The sequence below is a fragment of the Cupressus sempervirens genome, chromosome 4 (genome assembly GCF_028749045.1).
Source record: "Cupressus sempervirens isolate cs-2001-9-10 chromosome 4, ASM2874904v1, whole genome shotgun sequence".
NCBI lineage: Eukaryota > Viridiplantae > Streptophyta > Pinopsida > Cupressales > Cupressaceae > Cupressus > Cupressus sempervirens.
In genome coordinates, this window is record NC_143121.1 from 402,780,155 (window position 1) to 402,800,744 (window position 20,590).

Here is a 20,590-nt window from a genome sequence, read left to right on the forward strand (position 1 = left end):
TTCTTTAAAAATGACGAAATTGTTCATTTTCATGTTTTTGGTTCTTTTCCAAATCCCAATTTCGAATTTGACTGTTGAAGCGTATTGCATATTGGCATTTGAGTCACTTTTCAAAGGTACATTTTTCTTTTTGTTTTTGTGTTTTATGTTTGCTTGCCAGTTCTCTCCACTTTGGAGAAGTCACAAGTTCTTCCCCACAAACTTCTCGTTGCTTCATGCGAAAGCATCATCACGTTCCACATTCTGTTTCCGTGTCACAACACCTCACCTCTCACTCAATGAATATGATTACATGTTTTCCATCTCATTCACTATCCACACATGCATGTGATCTCATTTTCCGCTTCAATTTTCACTCATCTCACTTTTCACATCTGTTCGCATGACACAATTACACAAAATGTTTTACGTGTAATTGCATCTCAAAGGTCCAATTTTGATTAAAAGTCACTTTTTGAAAAGTCAAAAACATGTCATTTTCATCTTTCATGTACTTTGACTTCACCTTTTCACCAATGATGACTATAAAGCTCATTATCCCTCTTCCATTTTCCATTTCCATCTCTCCATATGCATTGGTGCCTTCATGAGCAAATAAATGTTTCCACATCTTTCCATGCTTTGTACCTGATCTATCATTCGCACTTACATGTAAAAGCTCATCTTTCATCCACCTTCGCATTCATCTCATCCTTCATCCCTTGTTACATGTTGCACTTACATGTAACATTTTCCATGCAATAATGCCTTGAAAACCCTAAGTCACATGTGAAATCAGCAATCTTCATTTTCACGCATTTCCATGCGTTTCCACCTTCACACTTTCTCATTTCATTCCATCTTCAATATTTTCCACCTTCATAACACTTCATTCTGCATTCCGTTCATTTCATTTCCATCCATTGCATATGCATATGATTTCTTCGACATCATTCCGTTGGATCTACCAAGTCTCCAATTTGTTTCCAAATCTTTGTTGATCACAAATCAACTTGTATGCGATTCCATTTGATGATGTATTTATGTTTTGGGATTTTTGTGTTGCAGTACAAGCACAAGAAATGTCCTCACCATCAAAATCTGAAGGCAAAATGAAATACCAATATGATCAAGAATTGGCTCATGCAACTCCTTTGTCAGTCATATCTGTTTTGGATAACGTGATGGACACAGATTGGTCATGTGGACGTGTCTTATTTTCTACAGAGTTGAAACTCCCGTTGGTCAAGAAATGAAGCATATCAAGAGAAGCAACATTCCCCTGATATCGACATTTCCAATGGCAGCCATAGAACCTAATTTCGTTTTCAGATGTGCACGGCAATTTACTCCAAAGACGAAGACTATCAAAGATGTTGATGACAAGGTTCTTATTAGCCTTGATCCTAAAATTATTGAACAAATCTTCAAAGTTCCACATAAAGCAAAAAGTGCAGATTTGACCAAAGAATCTTCTTTGGCATGTTAGAATGGGCAAAAGAGCGATTATCAGAAGTATGTCAACCTTTATTGGTTAGACAATAAAAGAAGCAACTTCTCCAGATGGCTAAAAACTGCTCAACGGTCTAACTTCAAGCAAGAATATAAAGATCTCATCATCCTTCTCAACAGAATTTGTGGCCTTAAAAATTCTACTGATTTCGAGTCATGGATGTATAAGTTCATGTGTCAAATCATGGAAAATAAAGAATACATCTTTTGGGGAGAGCTCATCAACACTGCAATTTACCAACAGTTAGGCAACGTGGGAACATCAGTGCCCTTCTACATGAATTCTTACCTTGTTTACATTACTGCTGCTATGGGATCTTTCTCTGGTCTTTCTACCAAGAGAGATCGTATTCAAGTTTCTGTTTGGGAGTACTATGACAAATGTCGACAGTAAATATGGTATCAGGATGTATGCTATCAATAACAAAATGTATGTCGTTAGTATCATGATGTATGTCGTCAGTATCAAGATATATGTCATCGGTATCAAGATGTATGTCGTCAGTATCGACCGACAGGGTGTGTATAGGGATGTATGTTGTTGGTATCGAGAAGGTTCTACGTCGATATCAGGAAGGTTCTTATTATGTAGCCGACATGTTGTATGTGGCCAACGGACACCTTTGGGAAGTTTCCTTGAGATGTATATATACCCCCTTGGGATCATTGTAATCATCATCATGAGAAGCATAATGTAATATCTTTGGGTATGCGAATAATATAAGAAGTTCTGCTATTCTTATCTATTATCTGTATGCATTAATTTTTTTACCCAGTACGGTAAACATTTGGCGTCGTTTCCCTATGAACCTGGAAGGAGGGAGGAATGAAGATTAATACCAAATCAGTTTAACAAAGATCAAAATAAGGTAAAGGGAAAAGATGGAATACGTACTGCCCAAGAAAATTTAAGTTTGACACAGCAAGCCGAATGCAGAAGGAGGTTCCAGAAGATTGACGACGGACATAGAAGCGTAATGGACTTGTTGGAGGAGACTTGACAGCGAGTGGAATTGGTGGAAAAAGCAACAAAGGAGTTTTTGAGCCTATACTCGCTAAGGGAAGAGAATCTAGACGGAAGAGAATCGACTCGCACGGCTCGGTGTGCCGAGAGAGCAAGAGCGTGGAGTGAACTCTTCGTCCGCGATACACTTCCAGAATGGACAAATTCACTTAACGGAGACCCTTCTTCACCAAAAAGCATAGCTGTCGGGATACAAAGCGTTGGTATTGGGATACAAAGCGTTGGTGCAGGGGTGCAAACCGGTGGTATCAAGATACCAAGTGTCAATGTCAGGATACAAAGCGTTGGTGCAAAAGTGCAAGCCATTGGTATCGGGGTACCAAGCGTCGATGTCGGGATCCAAAGCGTTGGTGCCGGAATGGCAGGACCGAAGGAGAAGTTGCCTAAATTTGATGGTGATGGAGCAACCGATTCCATCCAACACTGTAAAACATGCGAAACCATTTGGAGGGCGAATGGCATAATGGATACAAACGAATGGGTTTGGCAGTTTCTGGCCACACTACGAGGTGTTGCAATTGATCAGTTTGCCGATGCAAATCCCCAGAAATTAACAACTTGGGACAACCTTAAGACGAAGTTTATTACTGAATTTCAACTACTTTGCAACGACAATGAAATTGTAGCCAAAATATACAACACGAAATAAGGGAAAAATGAAACAGTCCGAGTCTATGCCAAAAAGTTGAAGGACTTGATCAACAAAATGGAGAATAAGCCAACTGATGGGTTACAGAAAAGATGGTTCATTGAAGGCCTACACCCGAAGTTGCGAAAGAAGATGAAGATTGTGCCGCCATCGTCATACACTGAAGCGTACAACCAAGCAAAGAACCTAGAAAGTGAGCAGAAGACGAAGAAGAAGAAGAGTAGTTCATCTGATTCAAATGACGATGCATCTTTAGAAGAGGAGAGCAATGAGGACGAAAAGGACAGCAAGAAGGTCTGCGCCCTTCAAAAGGATATGATTCGGATGATGAAAGAATTCAAGAACATGCAAACGGAGACCAAGGGAAATGAGCTATGGTGCACCGAATGCAAGAAAGAAGGCCATACAAAGGGATCTTGTCCGAAGAACCAATTTTGCGAGATTTGCCAGATCATGGGACATTCCACAAAAGAATGCCCGTTCAATCTGAAAACATGAGGTCCTCAACAAGTGTTCCTGACACAGGAGGCTTCTGCGTCAGGAGGGAGCGAGAACACCAGTACGGACAGTGCCACATCAAGAGGATATAGAAATAATCGACAAGGTCAAAACAACAACGGCAACAACAATAATGGCAACAGGAGTAGAATTCAGTACGATGCGAATGGCTAGCCCATAGTTCAATGCAGGGCATGTAATTTGTGGTGCCACTTTGCCCGTGATTGTACAATGGCAAACACACCGAAATTGTTATGCAGATGGTGCGGACCCGGCGATCATGAAGATGCTAAGTGCTCCAAGTCGGGAGTAAATTTGATCACCATCAAGACGGACGAAGAAGAGGTTATGGCCATCACACGAAAGCAAGTGAAGGTGTACCCTGACTCGACTGATGAAAAGAAGCGATTGGAGGAAGCGTGGGCAGAAATCCAAAAAGCAACGCAAGCAGAGAAAGCACACCTGAAGGACACTACTGGTCCCTCCGCACGGAACTGCGCAGATTAGAACATCGTACGGCAAATATTACAAACCGAGGTACCCATCAGGATAAATGATTTGTTGCTCACTATACCTCAACTTCGTACGGCACTCACGAATATAACTCCAACTATTAAGCTACCGGCAGAGCAAGGAAGGGAGAACGAAAGTGGGGCAACTGCAAAAGATCTGATGCTATTAGCCCTCTCATTCGGACGCCATCTGGCAGTCGTCAAAATTGGAATTCTCAGGACTGTGTTGACGGAAATGATTGTAGACGGAGGGTCCGATGTCAATGTATTACCAAAGAACACCTGGAAAAGGTTGGGACAGCCCACATTGTGGCCACCAACATTCCAACTGCTAACGACCAATCAACATGAAATCAAACCCTTAGGAATCTTGACAACACAACCAGTGACGATTGGAACACAACCATTCTTGGTTTATTTAGTCATGATCCCGCTAAAGAGGAAAGAGTACGATGTCATTCTGGGCTGGGGGTGGCTGATACAAGCTAGAGTTAAACACGACTAGAAGAAAAACACTTTATCACTTGAGAGCAAAGGGCAAAAATTCGTCATTGATTTACACACCGAAATGGTGGGGGAAGAAGCTCTGTCATTAGATTCTGAAGAAGATGAACGGAGGTAGCGTATGGAACCAGATTAGGAGGGAGTCTTGTGGTTGGAAGGAGGATCAACGAACAACGATTTGGATTCTGTCAACGGTCTTTACCACTCGCAAATAGAGGACTACGAACTCTTTCCGAGCTGTAATATGTTAAGGGTCGACAAAGGTGCGAAAGAAAAGAGAAATGAATATCCGAAGGAATACAGAGAAGCGGGAGAAGGAAAGGAAGTTGGGACTGAAGCTGAAGGGAAGAACATACAGTATGAACCCAAAAAAAGAAAATATTCCACCGTACGACCGCTCATAAAGGAAATGTTAAATCGAACTACGGATATAGCAAAAAGGTGTTGGCAGCAAGGATGACACATCATATGATCTGCACAGGAAACAAAGAGGAAGGAGATTTAATAAAAGTTGTAGCAATACGGAGTGGAGGTGTTATTGACGGCAAGAAGGGGTAGCTGACGAAGTCCATGGTACCGAGCTTCGAGAACAAACTGGGTGATATGGAAAACCGGATGGAGAGATCGTGTACTTTAAATAAACTAGATGAGCAACGATTGCAAGCACAAGGGGCCACAAAAGTGACACAGAATAGGCGCAAACATGGCATGATAGACACCTAAAATTGAAGAAGTTCCAATTGGGACAGTTGGTGTTGAAGTATGATGAACGAAACGAGATCAAACCAGGCAAGTTTCAAATGAAATGGGTCGGGCTGTACCAGATTCGAGAAGTGGGTGATAACGGAGCAATAAAATTATGGATGCTCGACAGGAAGTAACCGATGCAGTGAATGGGTCGAAAGTCTACCATGGAAGAAGTAACGCACCTCCGTAGACGAGCAACTAAGAAAAGAACGAGGGTAAATATTGTATATATGTAAATACGGCACATATGTAAGATAAGTAAAGGTAGATAAAAGACAGAGTTGAACATTATTAAAAAAAAAGTATATAATTAAAGTCACCGTACGGCACCTTCAAGACACCATACGATGTGAAGTGAGTTACTTTATGGCATCATGAAGCTGGGCACTGTACAATGTTTTTAGTGGTCACCATGCAGCTTGGAAGTGGTAACCATACAGCTGGGCAGTGCATCACCATACGACTTCAGTATATCACCGTACAGGTTGGAAGTGACCACCGTACGGCATAATTTGCGAATTGTTCACACATTGCACCCGTACGGCACCTGAGTAATTAATTCTAAAGGCACATTTACTTGTCTAAAGGCCACGTACGGATGCAGGAGGATTGGCAGCAAACACCGTACGGCACAATGAAGTCCTCCAGACAGACATTGTACGAATGTATGAGGGCTTTCTCGAGGCATTGCACGGTATTATGAAATCCATAAGGTATGGCATCCAAGGCATTTCACCGTATGCAGCTAGATCCTTTTTCTCCATAACGTGAAGCACAGTCATACGACGTCCAGGGAAGGGCAATGTGGATTTTGGTATTGTTCTTCGACCAACTATGCAGTTTAGGGAAGGAGAAGAATTTCTATATGTTGAGGGATAACTAGCCTAACCCAATAGAGGAACAAATGAAGTTTGCAAGAAAGAGGAAGTGGAAGAGCAAAAAAAAAAAAAAAAAAGCGACGACAGATTGAAACAGTGCGGAATGAGTAAAACATGATGCCAAAGGAACGGGTAAACATAAGCAGTTGCCAAAAAGAGTGTGGAATCCAAAAAAAATGACAGAAATAGTGTGTTCCATGCAGTTTTGTGTGGGTTTTGGAGTGCTAATTTGGTCAGGGAGTGCGCCTAGGGCGCTGCCCCCTAGACCCCCAGTTGTTGTAGCTATTAGTCATGAGAAGTATGATCAGTTGATGAGACCTGAAGCTGCTGCAGGCATGGAGTATCTGTGTACCAGTGGTCGAGAGAACAACAAAGCAAGCCTTTCAAGAGGGGTGATACACTTTGAGGCACTTGGAGTAAGTGTTGGATATGAAGCTATCTTGGTGGATGCATAGTGAGAAGATGGGCAAAGGTTGGGCAGGAAGCTCAAGAGACAACAAAGAAGGCTTGGGAGGAGATGGCCGACCTACTTGCCACCCAACGGATTGCTTGGGAAGAGAAGTGGACAGCCTTGTTAGCACAGCTCGAGGAAAGTGCACGAGGGAAGCAACAGGCGAAACAGCAGCTAGCAGCAGCGGAACAGAGGTTGGTAGCAGCACTTCAAGAGAAAGACTCAACGAAGAAGGCTCATGATCAGAAGGAAGCTGAGTGCTAGGAGGTTGCATTGATGCCGAAGGAAGTGGTGGAGGAGAACTCTCAAATCACAGCTGATTTGCAAGTCAGGACAGATCAAGTGTATCAACTTCGACACAGCCGGTCTTCACAGTCTGAGACAACCTTTTGGTTCATGATGTCTATGTCTATGTTGTTTTTATGAATAAATGTAGTTAGTTGTTGACTTTTCTTTTTGGGGGGGATGGTGTCGACAGTAAATATGGTATCAGGATGTATGTTGTCAGTATCGGGCAACAGGGTGTGTATCAGAATGTATGTCGTCGATATCGGGAAGGTTCTACATCAATATTGGGAAGGTTCTTATTATGTAGCCAACATGTTGTATGTGGCCGACGGACACCTTCGAGAAGGTTCCTCGAAATGTATATATACCCCCCTCAGGATCATTCTAATCATCATCATGAGAAGCATAATGTAATATCTTTGGGTATGCGAATAATATAAGAAGTTCTTCTATTCTTATCTATTATCTGTATGCATTAATTTCTTTACCCAGTACGGTAAACAACAAAATCACTTTGGAAAATAGTAAATTTCATTATAGAAGAATCCAAGATACCCTCTTTCGGCATTTCTGGTGCTTGTTCAATAAACATTTATCTATCAAAAGAGTATCTGATGCAGCATGGGAGAAGGTGAACCAATACGGCTATATTTTTATTCAGTTTCCCACTTTCACATACTTAAGAGTTGGTATTTCAAAGGTGAGTCGTATACCTTGCCTACGTATGCTACAGATCAAGTTATTTTGATGGAGTTAGCTAAACAGCTCATGGACATGCAGAGTGATAACCATGCTATGCATAGGCCTGGTTTTGGCATTATCTCAGCTAAACCTTTGGCTATTGGCAACTATTCAATCATTTATGTGCCTAAAGCAAAGAACATGGAAGGAGAGTTGCAGTTGATCACCTTGAAGAAGTTCAAGGCCAGATTTGACTTTGACTACCAAGAGATGAACTCTCAAATGAAAAGAGCTTACACTCATGTGCATCGCATCAAGGACATCTAGATTGATATGAAAACAGAGCTTGACATAATAAAGATGGACTACTACAAATTAACCCTACAGCAAATAATCAATCTTAACATGTTGGACATCCCTTCAGATTTTCAAGTTGAAGATGATGGTGATATCCTTGATCCGGAATTTCATCAAACCAGCTTTGATAAGAAGTGCCCTTTTCCTATTCAATAGCAACAAAAGGAAGGTACATCTATCATGAATAGATTTCAATGCATTTTAGCGAACACCAATAAATGGTTGAAAAGTAAAAGCCTTAAAAAAGTAAATCTTAAGATGAGCTTGGATTGTGGAAGTTTTGGTTCTCCTAGCAGAAAATCACAACTGGAAATCACAAGGAAAGATGGTGCTTCATCTCTTGATGCTAAGGGTTCCCTCAAATTCAAATTGAAGGGTGGAAAAGGAGCTAAATTATCACAAATCTCTAAACCAATTCAAGAATCAGTAGAAGAATTAGAAGAGGAATAAGATTCAGATGAAGAAGAGGAAGTCATGATCATATCTCCTCCAAAGCCTGCACAAGCTTGTACATCTTCTATACATGGAGAGCCTTGTCTGCATGAAGTGGATGATGATGTGGATTCATTCTCCACCGTTTTTACTCCTTCTATTCCAGTCTCAGAAGTTAATACCATGGCTCTTCCTATTTCCTCTGTTGCTCCCCACATTCTTAAAAATGAACAAAATGAACATTTAGCAAATGTGTTTGAGGATTTTCCGACTATTACCAATGGTCAAGTTTCCCAACTTGATACATCTTTGACAGGTTTTGAGCTTTTAATGATGGAGTCTTCTCAGCATGTTCTTATGCCTTCAGTTGTGCAGACTGAATCTTGTTTTGTTACAACGGAAATACAATCAGGATCAATGTCAATGGTCTCTACTATATCTGCTTCAATGGATGAAGGTTTCAGCCTGCCTGCATGGTTGAGCAAAATAACAACGAAGAGGAGAAAAGTGGTTGTTCCTCCAGACAATCTCCATGTTAAGAAGACCAAATCCAAAACTCTGAAAGACAAGATTGTTTCCAAAATTTTGGTTGATTCAAATAAAACCAAATTTGTTGAAGTTGTTGAGCCCTTGGTAGATAAACTTGTTGAAGAACTTACTCATTCTGATTACAAGTTTACTAAGGTTGAAATCGGAAAAGAATTGCATTTGAGTTGTTTGCAAGATGCTCAAGATAGATTGGCTAATGTATCAAAGAGCAATCATGAGTTTTGGAAAAAGAAAAATCAATTGAAACAAGAGGTCTCTCGTCTAAACAAGGTCATTCGGCAACAATCTTCTTAGAGTGTTATTGTTATGTCTCAAACATCTAAGGAGAGAAAGTTGATTGAAGCCGCCAAGTCTTGGGTACAGGAAATCATTTCTGAAGGAATTCAAGCCATCACGGAGACATTTTAGTTCTTAGGTGTGTCAAAGAGATGAATGAATTGGAGCAAAATTTAATTTCTTCTTTGACTCAAAAAGCGGATAACTTGAAGGAAATCCTTGATGATTGGGATGAAATGGTAAAATTTGATCTGGATGCTATGGTCTCATGTGACATTCTTCCGTCATGTGAAATATTCTTCAAATTTCAAGGACTCATTGGTTACAAAGAGGAAACATTGAGGAAGCTGATTACAAAGTTGCAGGTGGCCTTTGAAGATTGTCAAGCAATTGAAACAAGTTTCTTGTGATTTGGAATAGATGGGATGTTGTGAAATTGATGAATCTGGTAATCTTATTGCAGCAGAGAGAGTAAACTCAAAATATACAATCAGGATCAATGCTGATGTAGATTCTGAAGACTTTGGTTCACATGCAATGAACAAGTTTGTCTTGTATAAATCCTTAGATACTACAAGAGCAAATTTCAAAGTTGTGCAATCAGCATATGCAAATGCAGTAAGAGTAGAGGCCATATTGAAGACCATAGAAATTGTTGATCTTCCCACAATGTGTGACATCATTGTCAAATTCAAACCACTGAGAAACAATCTCTAAGATTGTTGTTTTGTTTTTATTTCATGTTAGTAGTTGTAAAGGATGCATTACATGAAAATGTGTAATTACATGTAATGCAAGTTACATATATGTAAAAGGATGTACTACGAGTTGCATGTGCAATTGCATGTACCCCTCTATTTTCTCCTATAGTTAGACTAAGTCAAAGTTGGTTGAGTTGCTCCCACTTTTTCCTCCACCTTTTTCTCAACTCCTATGCTTATATAAAGGAGTGCCCCCTCATTGTAAAATCATCATTATCCTTATGCAACAGAGCTCTAGAGAAATTGTGCCATCAGAACTTTGTTTGTATAAGCATTATTTTGAGAGAAAGTGAATACAAAGGAGCATTTGAGACTTAAATTTAACTAAGTGAGATTGTTGCTTGGATGAGTTATAAGCTTTGTCTATAATTCCTCTAAGTTACCTTTGATTCATATTATCTTGTGTTCTTGGTAATTGAATCTCATGAATTAAATAGAAAAGAGTTAAGAAGCAATTAGAGCAAGAGCTTAGACCAGGAGCAGTTGTGGAAGTGTTTAGCTAGAAGCTTTGTTTGTAGCTTATATTTTCTTTTTAATTCGCAAAATAGTTAAGTTACTTTTACTTTTAGGAATCCTTGTGCCCTAATTGTAAAGTCTTTTCATATAGAAGTACAATCGAACTTAAAGCCAAACCTATACATTTTCAGCTAGCCTTTGAGTTAGTGAAGGTTTATCGATATCCCTGTTTTCAGCTCTTGATAGAAGTGTAGTTCGAGATTCACCCTGACCATTACTCACTCCACAAGTAAGTGGATTCTTTTCTTGATAGTTAAGAAGAAAAGATATTGGTACGAAGCATTTTACAAAATCTCTCGACTTCTTGCTTACCTTGAGTTGATCCAAGGAACAGTGAGAAGGGGGAGCCTTCCCTTTAAGGTAGGAGAAACTCTGTCTCACACGTGGCTGTTCATCCTATTTTGCGACTAGATTTTTACCCAAAATTGTTGGTTGCAAAATATCCACCCAACAGAGTTTGTACTGATCTTTCTTGAGGACACAATCTTTGGGGAGGGCAAACAATAATATCCCCATTTTCACAGCTCCCTTAGTAGCAGTACCAACTAGCAAGATCAACCTATTAGAAGATTCTCGTAGGCTAAGGAGATGGATAGGGAATCCTTTTCAAGGGCTTATGACAAAATATCAAGGCTTGGAGAATTGGTTTGACCAATCTTGAGTAGTCTCCTAGATTTTAGGTGTAATCCCTATTTTTAACGGACTGATTGGGAGTTAGCAGGGATGCACCAGGAGACCTCTAAGATCAGCCTCGACACTTTTGTCTTAGTTCCTAGTTTTTAGGAGAGTTCCTATATTTTAGTTGTTTACCATACTAGGGTAAATGAATCAATGCATACAAATAATAGATAAGAATAGCAGAACTCCTTGTATTATTCACATATGCCAAAGACATTACATTACGCTTATGATGATTACAATGATTACCCGAAGGGTGTATATATACATCCCGAGGAACCTTACCGAAGGGGTCTGTCGGCTACATACAACATGTCCGCTACATAACAAGAACCTTCCTGAAGGGGCATTTACTGACGACATACATCCCGACACACACCTTGTCAGCTATACAATATTTACTAACGACATCATCCCCCCCAAAAGAAAAAGTCATCTCCAGACGACAATTACAAAATATCTGAGACAGATTAACAAAACAGAATACATTAACTGACTAACTATGACAAAACATATTTGTTTCTGTCACACCACTTTCACGCTCGTCCCGTGCCTACACCAAACTAGTCTCCAAACCACGTTGGATCTGTAGCCTCTGTTAACACAATACTGTCCCTTAATCAAGCTGACCTTGATAGCCCCCTGTGTCACTTTCTTTGCTTCCAACTCCTGAGCACCCTAAGCCAAGTGTTGTTATACTGCCTCCAACTAGATGATCAGCTCCTCCCGAGTTCTCTATGCATCCACCAAGACAGCCTCATGTCCAACACCTACTCCAAGTGCCTCTGGTACACGGACACTCCATGCCTGCAACAAATCCAGGTCTCATCAACTGGTCACACTTCCCACGACTGATAACCACACCGACTGGGGGTCTAGGTGGCATCACCCCCAGCGAGGTCAAGGGGCAACGCCCCAAGCGCGCTCCCTATTGTGATACAAGGCAAGGTCGAGGGGCAGCGCCCCCGCCACCAACACCAAATTAGCAATCTCAAACCCATAGAAAACTACATGGAATACACTATTTTTGTAATTTTCTTCTAATTCCACTCTTTCTGGCAACCGCTAATGTTTTACTACCTACTTATGTCTTTCCATTCCCTTGGGCATCGCTCGTTATACATTCTGAACATTTTTTATTTGTTGACTTTTTTTTTTTTTTTTTTGGAACTCTACAAACCCTTGGCGACCAAAATCATAGCTTTCCTTTGACAAAGATGCAAAATTTCTCCAAAACTCCTCTCTTGTACTATACGGTCTGCTTCTCCCCTTAGACTGTATGCTTCATCTATTCTGGAAAGTACTAACTTCACAATATGGATGCTTTATTGTATAGATGCCGCTGACTCCATACGCCATACAACCTCTTTTGTGCCTACTGGTGCCGGGTATGTTTTGTCCTCCACAACCCGTACGGACTCTGCGAAAAACACTGTAAATATGTATGGAACCAAGAGGGAATTTTCCGTACGGAATTCACCACATGCGTACCTCTTCTAGCCGTACGGTGAAAATGGTTGGATGTCGTACCTGATGTTGGTGTTAAAATGAAAGTCGTACAATGTCATTAACAACATTGTACGATGGCATTAGCAAGCACCATACGGTAACATTAGAAACACCATTCGGTGATATCATATCATGGCATACGATGAAGGTGTGCAATGGAGGACTGTACCGTACACTTCTCACATGGTGTCAAGAAGTGTATCGTAGACAAAGAGTTCACTCCACGCTCGTGCTCCCTTGGCACTCTGAGCCGTGCGAGTCGATTCCCTTCCATCTAAATTCTCTTCCCTCAGCGAATACAGGCTCAAAAACTCCTCCCTTACTTCTTCCACCAATTCCTCTCGTTGTCCAATCTCCTCCAAAAATTCCTCAGCGCTTCGGTGCCTATTGGCAATCTTCTAAAACCTCCTTCTATGTTCAGCTTATTGTGCCAAAATTAAATTTTCTTGTGCAATACGTATTCCATCTTTTCCCTTTATTTAATTTCAATCCTTGTTGAGCTGATTTGGCTTTTAATCTTCATTCCTCCCTCCTTTCAGGTTCATCGGGCAGCAGCACCAAATGTTTACCCTACTGGGGTAAATGAATCAATGCATAAAGATAATAGATAAGAACAGCAGAACTCCTTGTATTATTCGCATATGCCAAAGACATTACATTATGCTTATGATGATGATTACCCGGAGGGTGTATATATACATCCCGAGGAACCTTTCTGAAGGGGTCTGTTGGCTACACACAACATGTCGGCTACATAACAAGAACCTTCCCGAAAGGGCATATACTGACGACATGCATCCTAACACACACCCTGTCGGCTACACAATATTTACCGACGACATTAGTAAAGGGATTGCCAGTTAGCTTGCGGGTAACCAAACACTGATTAAACAATAATATAAGTGATTATTTTAAACACTTAAGATATAATAAAGTATTATAATAGTTGGCCCAAATCCCTAAGCATTAAAAATTAAGTTTATAACTTAAAAGGGGGGAACATTATTTTATGATCAAACGGGTATATAAAAACACTATTCTCAAAATTGCACTTGCAGGGAAAACTGAAAATGAATAAAAAGTTGGAGAGCTGTGTTTCATATCTAGAAACCATTTTTTACATCAGTATTATTGTGGGGAGCTCTTTGAAAGGGTTTTCAACTGATTTGTTTCTAATAACGGAAACTCTCAGAGATTTGGAAGACTGCAGATGTGTGAGACTACCCAGGGGACATAAAGGCAGAGTTCTACAAGCAGAATCTTCAAGTTTGGCCCAATTTGTGTGCAAATTGTTGAAATCTGAATTTGAAGGGTGGCATCTATCAATCAAATACTTGCAGATAAGATTTTAGCAGGGCATGATTTTTTAAATGGCAAACTACTAGCTGGTCATACAGCACTAAAAAGACAACCTGGTAGTCACCAGCATAGATGCCTAGCAGAGACTAAACAGAAATTGTGTACATTTCTTCCGATTTGGATGTTTCGGAAGAAAAATCCGGTGCTTTCCTTCAGCAAGATATCAGATGGGTTTACAATGAAGTTGTCAGCCGTGCCATGTACTGCAGATGTGTAAGGATCAGATCTGGGTAGTAATCATCAGCACGGTAATTATATCAGTTTAACAAGGGAAGAGTTTCTGGTCTGACTTCAGTATCTGGGCATGGGAGAGTTGGATGCAGCTACACACAACAAATTCAATACTCTAACCCGGCATAGATACCTAGTATGGATTACGCAATTGTCTCAAATCTAGAGTAGTTTTAGGTTTGGCACTTTTTAAAATTGTGTTGGTTCAAATTTAAAGTAGTTGTGTGCTCAGAATTCAGCATTGTTATCAGCATATGATCTAAAGTCAAAAACTATCTAAAAACCTTCAAAAACTTGAAGAAATCAAAAGGCCATAAAAAATCAGAATTTTGAAAAAGATATCAGACTTGGGAAAAAATCCGTCCGGGGGATGGACACTACAGTACTAGAAAAAAGTCACCAATGAACTTCTACCTAGATCTAATAAAAAGGAATATCAAAAAGAATGTGATTGAAATACATGTTATTTTCATCCAATTTTTCAAAAGTTGAAAGATATTTCTTTCATAGATATGTTCAAAATTGTTAACCATAGAACACATAAAATCTTGCTTTTCAATACCTAAAATGTCATATCACTCAATTCCACATTAGTATTACACCTAGACTATTCTGTTGTTCCTCTTCTAAACAGAGATATCTTTCCCTATAAATTTATTATGACTTGTTCCCTCTCTCATTCGCTTTAAAGATCCACTTACATATTTTATTTAATAATTGCTAAACTGTTGAATAGTTCATATCCATAAAAATGTACATATAAATTGATGGAATCATGCTTTAAAAGATGATGTAATATAATCAGCATGATTTAAGGAATTGCACATTTCCTTAATGTGTAGAAAAATGGCACCAATGATATTATGAGATTCTTCCCATGTATCAATTGTTGCTCCTAGCTAAGGAGAGATTTAGCTAGTTTTTTTCTTCAATTATAAAACCTTAAGACAAAAGATAGGTTCAAAAGTGAGACCATAAACATACCTTAAAAGTCGCACAATAATGCTCAATAAGCTTGTTGTAAGATGATGAGGATGGTTTTACTCCAAGACGTTCATGCATGCCCTTGAAAATAAAAATAACCTCCTCAAGCTACACATTGGAAGGGCCAATATATAAATAAAATCAAGTTACTATAAGGCTAATCACCTTAAATAAGACGATAAAACCCATTATCACTACAATGAAAGCAAAATCCATGAATAGAAAAGTCAAAGCAATTTTTTCAGTTGTAATCAAATAGAAACTTAGCAGGGTTCCAAGCCAACCGAAAGTTCAAAGCCCTAGAGGACATTCTGAAAATGGTCAGTTCTAAAACAATAAGGTAAAATTACACATCAAAGTTTACGCATTTGGTTCCTCACCATTCCATCTCAGGTACAAGGGTCAGGCATGGCATCTTAGTCAAAGGTCAAGCCTAAGCATTAATAAAGGAGGGTGGTCAGCCAAATCAAACTTTTCTTTGTTTGTTTTTTGTTTTTTAATTGAAGTGAAAGTGATTCCGCATGTTGAAAAACTATAAAATTCAAAAATAACAAACAAATCCCATTCAAAAACTCAAATAAATTGTATGGATTCAACATAACATTGATATTTATGGTGAATCTCTCATTACATTTCAATGCACTATTCAGAAAAATAAATATAAATAATTATTCTGAACAAGTAAATTACTAAGGAGCCAGTATTGCCATAGTACAGGTTTAAGTACAGTGGTGTTCATGCCATCAACATTCAAACCCTATTGGCATGTTATTGTCCCCTGTTCATATTGGGGATGATGTCCCCCATTAATGACCTAAATGGATCATGACTCCAGGCCAAAAGTGGTTTCCTGTCTTTTAATTTTTTTTATTTTTTAAGTTAATTACTTATTTAATTCTCCAACAGCTAGTTAAGTTGCTACAATATCTTTAGTTGAAAAAAAATTACATTCTTGACATGACCTTATGGAGAAGTAGAGAGGACAGCGATAAAACCATCAATCATATTGAATTATAAATGTGGGCTGATCCCAAAGGATTCCCTTGGCCAAACATGTTGCACAAATTTACACTTATTAGACATGGACTGTGTATCAGTACATTGGTATTATTCATCTTCAACATGTAGGACTCCATCAAACACAACGTATAGCATCAACACTTGTGAGAATTATAACTGTTGATTTAGATTAGAAGATCTCATCTTTTCTTATTAAATATATACAGAACTAGTTGGCCATTACATCCAAGCATGTCATCTCAATAACAAGAGGGTAAAAAGAAAAGAAAAAGAATCAGTCTCAAGAAAGACATTTTTCTCCATCCGGACACCTGCGTAGGTACTTCAATGCATCCATCCATTCCAAAGCACTGGTGTGCATTGCATACAACTCAACTTGATATTGCATTTGCACTAGGGTTTTCATAACTTATTAATACTTGGTTCTTTCTATAGTGCTAAATTGTAAAAGCACGTGTAGAATTGAGTATTAGGTCTACAAGTTATATTCAATCTTGCAACCAAGCTACCTATTAATTAAAACTTAATGCATTTTGAATACCTAATATTTGCAGTGAATGTTTGAGTTTTCAATGAAAAATCAATGTTTTATTCATAAAGATTGTTAGCCCATGTTTCGGCTAATCCAAAAACAATATGGCTAAGGCTCGCTATGGTTGGCCACAGAATGGCTCATTTGGTCATCTACTTTTTGTGCTTCAATTTTTTATTTTATCGTCATCTGTTTCATATTTTACTACTGCAGGGCTTTTTTTTGTTCTCCTCCTTTATCACCATGTTTGACGAGTTATTTTTGTTTCTTTTTCATATATATTGTATTTTTCTTTTTACAAGTTAACTGTTGTCATCCTGAAACTAGCATTCTGCAGTTAGAAATTGGCCATTGGTAACATCACTTTAAATGTCCTAACTGACTAGAATGTTAGAAATGAATCTTAAATGTAATTCAATTTACTACTTAATTTTTAAATTTTTTGGTTTCAAATTTGCATAAATATTCATTTAAAATTTTAAAAGTCAAATAAGTTGTCTTTTTGTAATACTATTTCACTTTGTGTGACCACAAGAATGAAAAACAAAAGTGTGATGCTTGTTTGATGAGCAAGAACTAATATTTTTGTGTACCCTCTAAATCTACACTTTGTGCAACCCAAAGTGGAAAAGAAAGAAAATCCTTGTGACTTCCACCCATCTATAGTTAAATGGCATTACTTCACATGTATGGTAACCATAATTTTTATTTCTTGCAGTGTCACAATGTTTTCAACTTCTCACAATCAATGATAAAGTGTATCAACTAAGGTAGAGCCTTTGTGGGTTGAATCTGAGACTACAGCTAGAAATAAAGATGGTAGGCAAGCAACTAGTTCTATTTGCAGCTCTGCTTCTAATTGCCTTCCCAATTTATTAGAACAATTTGTCAAGGTTCCCATTGATAAGAAGTCACCTTTGAAACAACTTGCAACCAAATTACAAGATAATTTGGGGCAACAAGAGCCTCTAGGTTTTAGAGATGTTATTTTTGTAAACTTGAATTTCAAGGCAGCATCACAACAATTAATGCACACCTCCATGTCCAAGGCAAAGGTGTAGATGTATGTAAGGAATGGTTATTTAAAATGAGAGTTGAAAAAAATAAATTGTGGGGTTATGGTGATGACTAAACACTTGTTTTTGCTACTCTACCGTTGACAGGTCACCATCCGACTCCTAATAGTACTATGACCTCTCATGATCCACAATTCCATCTAGTTCAAAAGCAATATAACCTAAGGGGAAACATACAATGACTAGTATTGATAATGCAAAGAAAACTTTAATCAATCTGCAATATAAGGATGAGAGAAACAGTTCAGTTGGCAAATTTGGCTAATTCTTCTTTGTCAATGGCTTTCCATTCCATGTGACTTGGTCTCCTTATTGTAAGGAAACCTCCTTATAGCAAATATAAAAAGAGCCAAACCTTCAATGCTCCACAAAGGGAGACAAATTGAGGATGCAATCTTGGATAACAAACATTCAAAGATTAATATCCTAATATTACTCATTGTTTGGTGCAACAAGATTGCGGATGGACGGATAGGCATCAAGCGTCATCCACTTATTGCTATCATGGTCAAATGTGAAAAGGGCCCTTTACTTCCTAGGGGCTAATGATTGTTCTAGGTATTGCATAGATGTTGAATTTTGATTTGGAATTCCTAGAAATGGTATTTAGTTGTTTGGGCCAAAGAATGTGGTGCAAGTAGTGATAAAATCAACATATGTGAGCAGAGCTACAATGAAATTGATTGGGGCAGACTACAACACATTTGGTTGACTCCTTGTGTGGATGCCATAAATGAGACACTCAAGGACATGGACGCAATCACTTGGATCGAAGAGGTAGTCGTCCATAATGCTAGAGATGCGCAAATATTAATATGCAACCACCACACTTTCATGAATTCTTCAAGACCGTTTCGAAGGGTTTTCTGAAACATGTAGAGGCTATTAGAATATTTTATGTTACACTCAACGACATGGACACAATCACTTGGACTGAAGAGGTAGTTGTCCATAATGCTAGAGATGTGCAAATATTAATATGCAACCACCACACTTTAATGAATTCTTCAAGACCGTTTCAAAGGATTTTTCGCAACATGTAGAGGCTATTAGAATATTTTATGTTATTACTTTAATGGTCAATTATGTATTATATTTAATTATCTCTAGATAATATCTTCTTAAGTTTCTTATTAGAAATGTTCTATTTTGTATATTTGCAAACTCTTTATAATGATCTCTTCAATCATTTGTTAATACATCAAGTATTTAACCAATTACTTTGCATAATATAGTATCATCTTCAAGCCTAGTATTTTTTCGGAATAAAACTACAATTTCATTTTGAAAGTTTTTGCTCTTTAAAAAATATAGAATTTTCCCTTGGGATCTTGCTCTCTTCTCCAAACCCAACTAGGGCTTTTCATGGCCACTACATCTCTGAAATTGCGTCATAGTTCTAGAACCCGTCAAAGTTTTTCTACACTTATTTTGTTTGTGGGTGTTTCTTGACTAGTTTGTGGACGTTTTTTGATCCTCCACGACTAATTTGTGGTCCTTCTTGAGATCGCACAATGCCATTTTTAGCTTCATTTTTCTGCAGAGAACAAGCAATAAGATTTTCAACCATTTTTTGGTTCAAAGGGCTCTATATCCTATAGTTTGTTATTTGTCGTCGAGTCTCTGCTTCCACAACGTTGCTTCTAAGATTTTGTTGCATTTAAGGTCATTATTTTTTGGCCCTCAAATCTTTTGCAACTTCACAATAGACATTTTTGTTGCCATTTTCTACTTGCGCAACTTGAATCTCTTGCGATTTTTGAGTCTCTTTTTAGCATCAAACTTTGCAAATCGTCAACTGAGCAACTAGTGCATGTCTGCAAATTTTTTCAAATTCAAGGAGAAATTTCTTCAATTACAAAATCCACCATTTTTTGAAGTTTCTTATAGTTGGCTAGGGTTTCTTGCAAAACTTCCTTTTTGTGCGTCAGTTGTGAAATCCTATTTGCAAATTTGTAAACCAATCACGCCTATGAGTGAATTGTCAAGATGCATCAGAATCTATCTACCAAGTAGAATGTAAAAACCCTCAACAAGCTATATCCTTAACAAACGTCAATTTGCTTTTGCTAACCAACAGTTTGATATTTTGTCAAACATTTGGCAAGCAAATTGTCATGTCCCCTTTCTAGCGACATGACTTCTACCGTAGATTTGCCTATCATTGACTCTCGTAGGCAAATGATTTTGGAGAGAGTCATTCTGTGGCCGAAAGATTACATTTTTGCTCTCGGAGAATTATAATTCAGTAAGTGGGGCCTATTTGTTCTAATATCAAATTAAGATTGCACTTTTAATTTTATAAAGTTATTTATTTAATTTTATAAAGTTAATTAATAATAAAGTGCATTATAATAAGAAATGTTCTAGAAGCTTCCAGTGACTTCTTAAGAAAGTAAATAAATAGAGAGCAGGGGGGGCACCCATGGGAAGCAAGCGGTTTGGTGGATTTGACTTCTATTTCAGTTGGAGCAATTTGTAGTCATTTGTTCTGCAAATTTCTCAAATTATCTTTGGGAACGAAAACTCCCATTGATAAGCAATTTTGAGGGTGTGGAATATCACCTGAATTATTGCAAAAACAGGA

General features: G+C 38.4%; 1 protein-coding gene across 6 annotated transcripts in view; it reads right to left on the bottom strand.

Moving 5' to 3' along the window:
* LOC149561756 (Pentatricopeptide repeat (PPR) superfamily protein) overlaps positions 1-20,590 on the bottom strand; it is a 308,014-nt gene that overhangs the window by 237,043 nt on the left and 50,381 nt on the right. For 5 of the 6 annotated variants that reach the window (XM_089825298.1, XM_089825300.1, XM_089825302.1 and 2 more), the window contains exon 5: positions 15,376-15,483. The exons of the other annotated variant lie outside the window; for it this stretch is intronic. In XM_089825298.1, coding sequence (XP_089681424.1) covers positions 15,376-15,483 — 108 coding nt within the window. The remainder of the gene's footprint in view (positions 1-15,375; positions 15,484-20,590) is intronic. 6 annotated transcript variants of the gene reach the window in all.